Here is a 13332-nt window from a genome sequence, read left to right as displayed (position 1 = left end):
TGGTATGAGCTTTCGTGTGCATGCACACTTCTGCTGCTGAACTTAAACATTGTAGCTGGGACTTACATAATGGAGCATTACTAGCAGTAGTCTTTGGAGATTAATATGGTTTATAGACTAATTTCACTTTCCAGTATTTGAGACTGATAAAAAAAAACCATTAGGGAAGTCGTGACGCCTTATTTTCTTAAACTACTTTAATTAATGAGAAATGAACTTGAACTTTCTGCAAGCAATTAATCAGAAACATCCTACGTATTGTACATTTTGTATTTTAAACTCAGAATTGAAATTGAAGGATTTTCTCTGGCAGTTTGAGTGACACCAGGTATGTTACGAAGCAAGTGGTAAGCGTTGAATCTGCACTAAGGTGATTGCCTGCTTATTTCTGAGTGATTCACCAGACCTTCTGAACTGCCACAAACCTTCCAAAAGTGGATTGAATGCTGGCGCGTTGAATTATTGATCATAAATCCATCCGGCCCATGGAATCAGTCTGAGTGCAACATGCAGCAACAATGTAACCACAACTTCACTTGCAGATTCAGCACTCTCCAACTGCCCAGTAAGCCATGTCCCAACCAACTAATGGGAGATGTCTGAAGGTTCATTGGTTATTCCCCCCTACCCAACCCAATAGAGATTTGGGGATCTGGGTATGTGGTGATGTTTCTTACATCACTGGTCAAGTTAACCATAGGCCATTATACAACAAAGGCTTCTAAAGCAGAGTTGTTCAGAATCTTGAAAGTTAAAAACAGTGGTAGCTTGGTTCTCAAACTTAATCGGTTCCGGAAGTCCATTCCAAAACCAAAGTGTTCCAAAACCAAGGCACGGTTTTCCATAGAAAGTAATGCAAAATGGGCTAATCCATTCCAGACTTTTAAAAACAACCCCAAAACAGCAATTTAACATGAATTTTACTATCTAACAAGACCATTGATCCATAAAATGAAGCAATAAATAATGTACTGCAGTCACACAATCAATCAGTAGTTGAACTGGGTTCCACACAGTCACAAAAAAGAGCCACAAAAACGCAAAATAAATAGCAAAAACAGACAGACCTCAGCGTAACACTCAAAACAGAGCATGTTTTACTTTCAAAAAAAGTTTGCAAACCAGAACACTTACCTCTGGGTTTGCAGTGTTTGGGTTCCAAGTTGTTTGAGTACCAAAACATTTGAGAACCAAGATACCATTGTATAGCAAATGGATGGACTCAATTAATTTATGTGTGGGTGCAGCAGCTTCATATGGAGAAACTACCCAAGTCTCGCTAGAGCCCTGTCTTCCCCAGTTCCTTTTAGCCATAACAACTGCATGGCCATACACCCAAGCCACACAATGGGGTATATGTGCCTCAAGTGCTCCCATCTATTTATTATTTCAAGTTCTAGAGCTCAAATAATTTGAATGGTACAATTTTCTTCTTCTTCTAGGTAAGGGAACGACTGAGGGTTTCTTTAGAAAGAGTCTCAGCACTTGAGGAGGAACTAGCAGCTGCTAATCAGGAGGTAAATACAGAACTTTTCTCTATCTTGTATGATGTAACTTTTTAATCATATTGTTTTGTGGATTAACATTAGATTTACAACCTGTGTAGATACTGCTTTGGTTCTATTCTGAAAATTTAGGCAATCCTGCCACTTTTAAAGGGGTATTATTTTTGATTTTTGATTTTTTTCTGGGGAGGGGGTTACCTTAAGCTGTTAGAAACCCACAGCATCGAAGATAGCAGGAAAGTTTAAAAAACGAATTGTGATACTTACATTACAATTGAAGAGCATGGGTTTATACAGCTCCCTTTTCAATACATTCACTGCAAAACTCACTGTCTTCGGTCACAGGGTGGTGGAGTGAGCTTCCTCCCTTCCCTCCGTCAGCACCACCAGACAGAATAACATCTTAGGACATTAAATTCAATGCTCATTTATTGTCACAATCATGCAATTTCTCCCTCCTATTTTTGAAGATGGGAAGAGCCATTTGAGCTGGACCTCCAGCCATTGCGGAATGTTCAGTTCACACTGCTATCTACATGGTAGCAGTGAGGGAGCAAGTTTGCTACGCCACTCTATGAGCAGGGATGCTGTCCCAGCAAATGTATGAACAAGAGCACTCCTCCGTTCCTGCTGTTTGCAAAGTGGTCCTTTTACTGAAGTGTTTAAAAATTGTTCCTTTGCTTGATTCCATGAGTACATACATTACGTCCTCTCACAGTGAACTCAGGTGCTAAGTACCAATAAAAACTGAGCCAAAAATGGGGCTACTGAGAAATAAGAGGAAGGTCTCTGCAGGCTTGGGAGAATATTGAGGTTTGGAGAAGCACAACAAAGCATTTATTAAATAAATCAAGGGGGCAAAACACAACCTAATGAGAACTGAGCATGTTCAGTGGCTGCAGTATGTAGAGTATCAGGTGAAGAAGAAAAGTGGAGAACAGAGGAGTGAGGAAAGTGGAATGCTCTGTTTTGAAGGAATAGCTGGACAGGAGCACTCCTGTTAAGAGGAAGGAGACACTGCAATATTCTGTTGAAAAATCCCAGTTGTGTCTCCTGTCTAAGGAGTATTCCTGCCTAAGGTTCCAGCTAGCTATTCATTATATCTGGGCATTGCTCCTATTGTTCTCAGAGAGTTACTAATTGTTTAACCAAGGGAGGAATCCAGGCACAACAGAAATGAAGAGGCAAGAGTGGGGGGGAGCTACAAAAATTGCTGCTTACCAGTTTTACTATTTTTATCTTCCTCCACACCTGCAGTGTACTGATGATTTGAAATATATGTTAAAACAGTACCCTGCTGAGTATCCAATGTTTGAAGTCTATTCTGGCAAAGCTATTTGGTCTGGCTTTTTTTTGTGTGCAGCTGAATATTTTTTCTTCACAAAACCTTGATCCCTCATAACTGCCTCGGTGTATTTCTTAGCATGGGATTTTCATTTCACCTTCCTGGATCATAATTACAGATTATATGTCACCAGTTTTTGTTAAAAATAGGTATTGCAATAGTACTAGCAAGGAGCACAAACTTTATTAGTGCATTTTAAAAAATAATAATATAGTACTAAATATCTAAATACCTTCTACAGATCACAAGATTTGAGAGATTTGAGTCCTAACTAGGATATTTATGTAGAGGCAGAAAATAATAACAACCCTCCCCCTTCAGTCCAGTTTAAAATTAATCCCGAAAAGCCTGATTGACTACCTGGACATGCAGGGAATGTCCAGAAATTAACCTATCTCTCCCCACAAAATTTCAGTCTGGCTATTTAGGCTCCTTTTTGTCATGACCCCAGAGTCCAGCAGAGCAAGACTCTGAGTAAGAGGCTGCAGAGTCTCCAGCTAAGGCGCAAGACCCGGTCCAAGCTTCTAAGTCTCCTGCTGGAGATCAGGAGGCAACTAATCCTGATACATATCATCTTTGGACATCCCAGAATGATCAAAATGAGCCCCCAGGAAAACAGGCACAGTTCTCTGAGGAACCTAGTGCCTCCCACTGTTCCTCACTGGATCAGCAATGCCAGGGATGTGCCAGGATGGAGGCTATGGAATTGAGGAGTCTTCATTTTCACTCCAGAATGTTGGCCATTTAAGGCTCTAAAGCAGCGATTATCAACCTGTGGGTCCCCAGATGTTGTTGGACTACAACTCCCATCATCCCTGAACTCTGGCCTTACTAGTTAGGGGTGATGGGAGTTGTAGTCCAACAACATCTGGGGACCCACAGGTTGAGAAAGGCTGCTCTAAAGTAATCCACAACATAGTGGACCCTGAGAAGAAAGAGCCTGGGGGCAGGTTCTCAAAAAGATTCAAACTGCTCTCAAGCTTCATCAGGGCAAGTTACTCACTCAGAGCTATCCATGGTCCTGCAACGTCTGACCTGCCTTTCCATCTTCTCCAAGGAATCTGGCATCAGACCTGAATGTAACACATTTGTACAAACTGAACTATGTTACTGGGCACTGGTAAGAGCACACTACATCTTCCCAGTGCAATGTGGGTCCTCCTTGCCATCCGTTGCTCATTAGTTTGTCTGTTTATTGTTTATTATTTATTTATCTGCCTTCGTAGCTCAGGCACTAGAGCATGAGACTCTTATGGTTGTGTGTTCAAGCCCCATGTTGGAGAGAGTATTCCTGCATTTCAGAGGATTGGACTAGATGATACTTGTGGTCCCTTCCAACTCTACAACTCTATGATTCTATGACTATTATACCCTGCCTACTAAGTGAAGTTTTTGAAGTAGTTTCCAGTATGTTGAAAATACAGCACCAGATGTTAATTCCTTAACAGCCCAGAGGCCCCACACCGGGCTGCTGTTGATATTTCTCGCAAGTCTCCTCCATCCTCCAATGTTCTAGCTACTGCTCTGCAGCTGAATCTCCTTGCCTGGAATTAGTCCCAGATGTTAGTCCCTCACAAGTCAGATGTTAGCCAGGGTTTCTTCATTGGGCTGCTGCTAATGTCTACGTGTCAGTGGGTGGTTTTGCTCTAAACCACTGAGCCTCTTGGGCTTGCCGATCAGAAGGTCAGCAGTTCGAATCCCCACAATGGGGTGAGTTTCCATTGCTCAGTCCAAGCTCCTGCCAACCTAGCAGTTCGAAAGCATGCCAGTGCAAGTAGATAAATGGGTACCGTTGAGGCGGGAAGGTAAATGGCATTTCCGTGTGCTCTGGTTTCCGTCACAGTGTTCCATTGCGCCAGAAGTTGTTTAGTCATGCTGGCCACCTGACACTGAAAGCTGTCTGTGGACAAACACCAACTCCCTCGGCCTCAAAGCAAGATGAGCGCCACACCCCATAGTCGCCTTTGACTGGACTTAACCGTCCAGGGGTCCTTTACCTTTTTCCCCCCTTTACGTGTCAGAGGAGGGGAGATAGTGTGAAAAAGTGCTTGTAGGTTCCCAAAAGACAGTGGCTGCTCCTGTTTGTGGGCAACTTATTCAGGGTGGCTGGGCACTGTGGGAACTTCTAGGCATATATGTCAGGGAGAAACATTTGAGGAATCTGAGGGATGAGAAAATCCAAAGTTTTAGTAAGGCACTTGCATTTTTTGGGATGTGGGGAAGTCCTGTTCATCTCCACTTAAATACAGTGGTACCTGGGGTTAAATACGCTTCAGGTTACATACGCATCAGGTTACAGACTCCGCTAACCCAGAAATAGTGCTTCAGGTTAAGAACTTTGCTTCAGGATGAGAACATAAATTGTGCTCCGGCAGCTTGGCAGCAGCAGGAGGCCACATTAGCTAAAGTGGTGCTTCAGGTTAAGAACAGTTTCAGGTTAAGTACAGACCTCTGGAATGAATTAAGTACTTAACCTGAGGTACCACTGTACCTACTTTACTTAAGTGTCACATACATTATATATAGACCACTTTGAGGTTTCATTACAATCAACTGGCATGTAAATGTTTGCAAAGCTAGCTTTCACTTTCAGAGCAAGATGATATTCAGGCATGCTTCTCCTTCCTCTTCCATACAAATTCACGCACTCTTCTCATCAGCATTGCCTACGTGGCATTATGCAGATGCTGACAGTAATGCTAATTGTGGTTACTTTTTACCTGGTTTTGTAAATCAACTTCAGCCCTGGGTAAAAGTATCTGTGCTGTAGTGCAGCTGGCAATTGTGTAGAATAAGCTGTTTTCACTGAGATTTCGTTCCACTGTTCTTCTAGGAAGAGTGTGCTAGAACTCTATCTGAGATGGAATCCTTTGTTTTTAAAGAGTTGAAGTGGAGAGAAAGAAACCCATTTTGGGTAGAAACGTGCTTTATAGCATCCTTTCACCTAAGAAGAGGATGAAAAGGGCTTTGTGGTTGCTGAAAGCAACACCCCAAACCAGTTTTTGAAACTCTGAAAGGCCTTTTCTTCTGCCTTTTGTTCCCTTAAAGTGCAACTTGCACTAGTGATAAATGCCATATAAAGCCGTCCTTACTGCAACGTCTCGTCTTCCTGTGGCTGAAAATATTTTGATTGCCTTTTCACAACACAGATGCCACATATATGCTATTAAACGAATAACAGATCGAAGAAGTAGACCCCCTGCTGTTGAGAATGGGAAATCTTGAGTGCTTCAGCATTCAAGCCATTTCAGCCATAACCTCAGCATTTAACCTAAGGTGTCCGCGCCCCCCCCCCCACATAATATTAAAGTAGTTTGTGGGGGATTTCTGAATGTTGGTTAACAGAATCAGAAATTTAAAAGGTTCTCTTGCTTTAGCTTCCTATCACATTGAAGCAGCACACATTAAACTGCAGGTTCTCATTAACACTGCATTCATTTGCATTGCAATTATGAAGGCAATGGAGGAAGCAGTTCAAACTTGTTGCGAAGCTTGAAATAGGGAGGGGGTCACAAATTTGACAAATACAGTATGTAAAGAAATAAACTTCACTGAACTTGGCATTTTCCATCACTGACTAAGAAAGTAGGCATTTACAATTTTCCAGCAAGATGGTGTAGCCACAGCGTGTATACCATTGAGTTGCGATGCAATCTATCTGAGAAAATATTATGCAGTAATATCTCCGCAAACGTCCACCCTGTTGACCGTCCATTTCGGCGAATGTCCGCTGCAAACCTGGAAGTACCGGAACGGGTTACTTCCATGTTTGCTGCTCGTGCATGCGCAGAAGTGCAAACCACTCTGCGTGTGTGTGCAGAGCGTCCCTTTCATCGAGCATCCCTTTTGTCAAGCGTCTGGGGCTCCAGAAGGGATCCCGGAATCAAAACAAGGTACCACTGTACATGTTACTTTTGCATCAAGTGTGGCATGTGGCCATTTAAGCATCGCATCAGCCTATCATTATGACCATAAGCTATCATTTGGCAAGTTGCCTCTCAACCAAAGAACAAAGGCAAGATATGTCCTATTCTGGCCCCAAGGTTGCCACCATAAATGACATCCCATGGCAATTTCCAACCTAAAATATATAGAACATCTTATTGATATAAAAATCTTAGGTTTCAGTTCTGATCAATTTTCTTGAAAATCCAGTTGTCTTTGCACACATATTTAATAACAATAATGAATAATAATTCTATTATTTGTACCCTGTCCATCTGACTGGGCTGCCCCGACCACTCTGGGCAGCTTCCAGCATATACAGAAACATAATAAAACATCAAACATTAAAAACTTCCCTATACAGGGCTGCCTTCAGATGTCTTCTAAAAGTCAGGTGGTTTTTTATTTCCTTGACATCTGAAGGTAGGGCGTTCCACAGGGTGGGTGCCATTACCAAGGAGGCCCTCTGCCTGGTCCCCTGTAACCTCACTTCTCGCAGTGAGGGAACCACCAGAAGGCCCTCAGAGGTGGATCCTCAGTGTCTGGTCTGAACAACGGAGATGGAAATGCTCCTTCAGGTATACAAGGTCAAGGCTGTTTAAATGTAAGATATCCCTGTTAGATACATGTTATATGTAAGATATCCCTGTTAGATACAAACAAAAGTAGACTATTTATCTAAATAAAAATAATGTATATTTATTTAGATTTTAAAACCCCACCAATTCTAAATATATATCTTTTAAACTGAATGTGTAAGCAGGCACCCTATTTTAAGTGAGAAAGTGGTGACTAATCAGATTAGAAATGAATGAAACCACACTAGGAGCTGGAGAATTATTGTTATTATTCAGAAGGCTTGAGTATAATTTGTACCTAGAACTCAGAAGCAGAAATTGAGCAATCAGGCTGTATCTTAAATGCCAAATATAATTTATTTGCATTTATTCTGTCTTCATTGTATTCTTTGCTTACAGAATCATAACATTTTATCTTACTTAGCTTATATCCAAGCACAACGTCACACTATGCTTTGTGCCGTGAATTTTACATTGCAGTTCTCCAGTGAAGTCAGTTGTACCAAAATGCGTATACTTGCATAAAGTGTGCATATAAATGCATATATTAGTGGAAATAATATGCAGAAGCACATTATGCATACAAACTGCATCTAAGCAAGTGTGTAAGGTAAAGGTAAAGGTACCCCTGCCCGTACGGGCCAGTCTTGACAGACTCTAGGGTTGCGCGCCCATCTCGCTTAAGAGGCCGGGGGCCAGCGCTGTCCGCAGACACTTCCGGGTCACATGGCCAGCGTGACAAGCTGCATCTGGCGAGCCAGCGCAGCACACGGAACGCCGTTTACCTTCCCGCTAGTAAGCGGTCCCTATTTATCTACTTGCACCCGAGGGTGCTTTCGAACTGCTAGGTTGGCAGGCGCTGGGACCAAGCGATGGGAGCGCACCCCGCCGCGGGGATTCGAACCGCCGACCTTTCGATCAGCAAGTCCTAGGCGCTGAGGCTTTTACCCACAGCGCCACCCGCATCCTTAGCAAGTGTGTAGTAAGATAAATTTGCACTAAAATGCTGGTGAATTTTAATGAAGACTTTAAAAATAAAAGATGACAAACTGTTTTGGAAACATGGGGAACCAAACTTAAAATTGGGGGGGAAATGAGAAACTGAGAGAAATCAAAATGGACAGATTTTCTTATCCCCAATTGTGACGTGTGGATGTGGTCATTTTGCATTGTTTGCTTAATACATGGTGGTCACAAAGCTGGCAAAATCTACATTTTTACATAAGCTTATCTTCCAAAGACAAAGGGGGATCCTTCTCATTCCAGCTTCCTCTCAATATTTTGTTTGAATAGTATAGAATTGAACATATGTGGATAGATGCTTTCTCAATTATCTGTCTCTTCAAGGCTTTAGATGCAGGATGGAGATCTGACACAAGACATTTTATTTAGCATTAGCATCTGTGTAGAAGAAATCTGTTCCTAAGAAGGAAGCCTGATTTTGAATACTGTTTACTTCAGTGAAACAAATATAGTTTCCCACTAGATTTTTAATAGGATGTGGAACATCTGTTTGTAAATGTTAAAGTTGTTACAGTTTGTCAGGAAAACAAGCTTGAGTGATTAAAGGTTAAGAGAATTTGGTGCGGGAGGTGAGAATGAAATCATTGACAGGAAATGTTCTGTTATGCTAGAGTACCATGCCAGGGCTTTCCTGGGGGGGGGGGTGTCCTGCTTCAGGCTGCACATAGATGAGAGCAGCAAGACATCCACAGGGGCAATCTAAGATGTAAAGTCAAGTAGAAGTCAGTAATAATAATAATAGTAATAGTAATAATAATAGTAATAATAATATTTCATTTATACCCCACCCATCTGGCTGGGTTGCCCAAGCCACTGTGGGCAGCTTCCAAGACATAAAAACATAATAAAACATTAAAATAAAACATTAATAGTAACAATCTGTCCAGTATAAAAGTCACGATAACTTTAAAATAACATATCAAACAAAGCAACATTCAACAATCCATCCAGATCTAATAGTAAACAGTAAAATTAAACATCAGCAAATAATATAATTAAACAGTTCAACCACAATAAAGAATTACCAAATATAATCAATAAAAGTAACAACAAATCACAATGCATAAAATACACAAAACATACAAAACCATGTAAAACAGTAGGGGCCAAACTTGGTCCTCCAGCTGTTTTTGGAATCTGAAAAGGGAAAGTCAGATTGCCAGTTTTCCTGAGGGCCCTGGGCGCTTAACACAGGGTATTCCTCTAAGAGCTCTAGGTCAGCCTTGACCCAGAATACCTGAAGGAGCGTCTCCACCCCCATCATTCTGTCTGGACAGTGAGGTTCAGCTTCAAGGGCCTTCTGGTGGTTCCCTCACTGTGAGAAGTGAAGTTACAGGGAACCAGGCAGAGGGCCTTCTCAGTAGTGGCGCCCACCCTGTGGAACACTCTCCCATCAGATGTCAAGGAAATAAACAACTATCTGACTTTGAGAAGACACCTGAAGGCCGCCCTGTTTAGGGAAGCTTTTAATATTTGCTGAATCCTTGTATTTTAATATTCTGCTGGAATTATTATTATTATTATTATTATTATTATTATTATTATTATTATTATTATTATCCTCCAAAGAATAGCCTTCCAACCGGGGGCATGACTGGGAGATGTGGGGCCCCATTGGCTTCATCCCCTCCCTGATGCCTTCTCTTCATGAGGATGGTATCCCCAATTTTTTTGTTCTGCCACTAAAATTTAGCAGTAGCAGTGCCAGCAATGCCTCATGGGAAGGGAGGTGATGGCAAGCCTCACTGGGTGGGCAGGAAGTGGCAGGGCTGTTGGTTGTGGCTGCAGGTGCCAAGCACAGTCCCTGCCCCCACCCCCTGCAAAGAACCCACAGGGCATAGCGTGGCTGCCACTATTTGCTTTTCCTAGAGACACCATTTTGCAGAGCAAATACTTGTGCTTTTGGTTTTCCTTTAAATAAAAAGAAAAGCATATTTTTGCCCCAAGAAAAAAAGAACTGCAAATTAACAGGAGAGACGAGATAAGGTGTTTTCAAATGTTATACACACCTGACAAACCTTCTCTGAAAATAGACCTTGACCTCTTTACATTTTTACTATACTGTTAATTAAATTAAGCCCTTTTAGTACATCCTAGACAAGTGATTGAATTGGAAGCAAATTCCAATCAAGATAATTAGACTGACATAATTTAATCCGTTTTGCTGACTGATGTTTTTAAATGGAAGGAACATTAAGGAAAAAAACCAGCATTGGATTTACCTTGGATAAGAAGCCGATCTATATCATTGCCATGTCTGCTTTTAATAATCAACCACCACTGCATGTAATTTCTTTTATTTATTTCTGTTCCATAAAGTAAATGCATAATGCATAATGCAGAGACTGAAATCTTTATTATAATGAAAGAGGAAAGACCTTGGTTTGGGGAATAGGCTTTTTCTCTTTCATCCAGCTCATCAGGGGTCACACTACTTTGGCCCAACCACTAATCTTTACTCCGTCCCCTGTCCCCCCCAACCTCAGGTGTAAAGCAGATGGGTGTGGCTTGTCCATAACAGCTTTATGGGCTAAATGGACTGGCCCAGAGTTTACCCACCCTCTCTAACAGCATTATATTTTCTTTCCATTTCCCTCCATTTTTGCATTTTGATTATTTCTTTTATTTTTTGGCCAAGGCTTAAGGAAGTTCTCATATTTGGCCTCCTGATGAAAGAACAGGTTGGTGCCTGATAAATTTTCCTTAAAGGCATATTTCGCTCTGCCCGTGTTGTGTTTCAGCACAGGCCAGCAAGTATAATTCAGAGACACAAGTATATGCACAGACATCAACCTGGATTTCTGTTTTCAAGTCTGGACCATGATATCCTCTGGAAATTAAGTTAATGGAAACACATCAGTTTAATTTAGGGGTCCAATAGGTAGGTGTTGGTTATGCCCATTGTAGCTTTTATTTCTATGACTCTTAAGATAAATGAACTATCTGTATTCCAGGTGGGTGTAAAACGAATGTGAACCTTTTCCTATTAATTTTGGGCTGTTTCTGTTTCGGAGGAAATGAAATGGAAGTGTGTTTTTCTTACTTAGCGCAGAATTACATTATGTCTGCATCAGAGCAGAAGGTCTCTGTTCCATTTCATAGATCCGCCACCAAGTCTAATAATGATTTCTACAGCCTCTGATACTTAGTTGAGCAATGTGACCAGTCTGGGTAGATCTTCACCCTGCTGTGCAACATTTAAGCAACCCACTGTTTTTTTTTTACTTTATTAATCCTTTCAGCTGTGAAATGGTTGCATGTAATGGCATGTTACATTATGAATGTATTGTGTCCAATTTATGTCTCTTTTAGATTTATTTCTGCTTTGGATAAAAAGCAATAAAGACAGTTTATAAATAAATAACATGTATCATTACTATAGGAATTTCATGCTCACCAAAATGAATAAGAGCTCATCTGGTATAGATTGCTTTACCATTTCCCAGTATTATTATTTTTTTTTTACTGTCATCATTGCAGCTAAAATGCCTAGACACACTTTGTGATCAAAACTGAGGCAGTGATTCAGCACAATTCAAACATTGCCCTTTATTGTCTTTCTGTATCCTTTATAACATGAGTATTTCCTTATCTAGAAAAAGAAAGGGTACAAGGAGCTTCTTTCTTTTTTTTTATAAATTTTTTATTAATTTTCCAACATATATTATAACACATTACAAATGACAATACAAAAACAAACAAACATATAAACATGTATAATTTCATAACCTTTTTTCCTTATACCCAATTTTGACGACTTCCCCATGCCTCCCTTTTCTGCATCCCTGTTTTAAACTTTTTCAGCAACCCCTGATCTAAATTACTTATAATTCCCTTTCTTTAACCTTTTTCTCTTACCCAATCATTTATCGCTGCAAATCTGCTTTACCTTACCCATGACATTTTAACACTCATTAATTTTACAACAGTTCTTAAGATAAAATTTAAATTTCTTCCAATCTTCTTCCACCGTCTCTTTCCCTTGGTCACGGATTCTGCCCGTCATCTCAGCCAGTCCCATATAGTCAATCACCTTCGTCTGCCACTCTTCCAGCGTGGGTAGTTCTTGTGTCTTCCAATACTTTGCTAGAAGAACTCTTGCTGCTATTGTAGCATACATAAAAAACGTCCTATTTTACTTTGACACCAGTTGGCCTACCATGCCCAGGAGAAAAGCCTCTGGTTTCTTATAAAAGGTACACTTAAGCACCTTCTTAATTTCATTATAAATCATTTCCCAGAAGACCTTAATCCTTGGGCACGTCCACCAAAGGTGATAGAAAGTACCTTCAGTTTCATTACATTTCCAGCATTTATTATTGGGCAAATGATAGATTTTTGCAAGCTTGACTGGGGTCATGTACCACCTATAAATCATTTTCATAATATTCTCTCTTAAGGCATTACATGCCGTAAACTTTATACCAGTGGTCCATAACTGTTCCCAATCAGCGAACATAATGTCATGACCAATATCTTGTGCCCATTTAATCATAGCTGATTTAACCGTTTCATCCTGTGTATTCCATTTCAACAGCAAGTTGTACATTCTTGACAAGTTCTTAGTATTGGGTTCTAACAATTCTGTTTCTAATTTTGATCTTTCCACCTGGAAGCCAATTTTCCTGTCCTGTTTGAATACTTCATTTATCTGGTAATAGTGAAGCCAATCTCTTACTTTGGTCTTCAATTTCTCGTAACTCTGTAGTTTCACCTTTCCCCCCTCTTGTTCTATAATTTCCCAGTATTTTGGCCATTTGGATTCCATATTAAGTTTTTTCACTTCCTTTGCTTCCATTGGTGACAACCACCTGGGGGTTTTATTTTCCAACAAGTCTTTATACCGAATCCAGACATTATATAGTGCTTTCCTAACAATATGACTCTTGAAACCTTTATGAGTCTTTACCTTGTCATACCATATATATGCATGCCA

The 13332-nt window shown here is 40.7% G+C and overlaps 1 protein-coding gene across 16 annotated transcripts in view; it reads left to right on the top strand.

Annotated features, from left to right (window-relative positions):
- Positions 1-13332, top strand: part of PPFIA2 (PTPRF interacting protein alpha 2) — a 285944-nt gene that overhangs the window by 192461 nt on the left and 80151 nt on the right. For all 16 annotated transcript variants that reach the window (XM_053406933.1, XM_053406948.1, XM_053406938.1 and 13 more), the window contains one exon: positions 1443-1517. In XM_053406933.1, coding sequence (XP_053262908.1) covers positions 1443-1517 — 75 coding nt within the window. The remainder of the gene's footprint in view (positions 1-1442; positions 1518-13332) is intronic.

Source organism: Podarcis raffonei, chromosome 10 (genome assembly GCF_027172205.1).
Source record: "Podarcis raffonei isolate rPodRaf1 chromosome 10, rPodRaf1.pri, whole genome shotgun sequence".
In the NCBI taxonomy this organism is placed as follows: Eukaryota; Metazoa; Chordata; class Lepidosauria; order Squamata; family Lacertidae; genus Podarcis; species Podarcis raffonei.
Note: the sequence above shows the minus strand (reverse complement) of the source record. Positions and strands in the feature narration are given on the sequence as shown.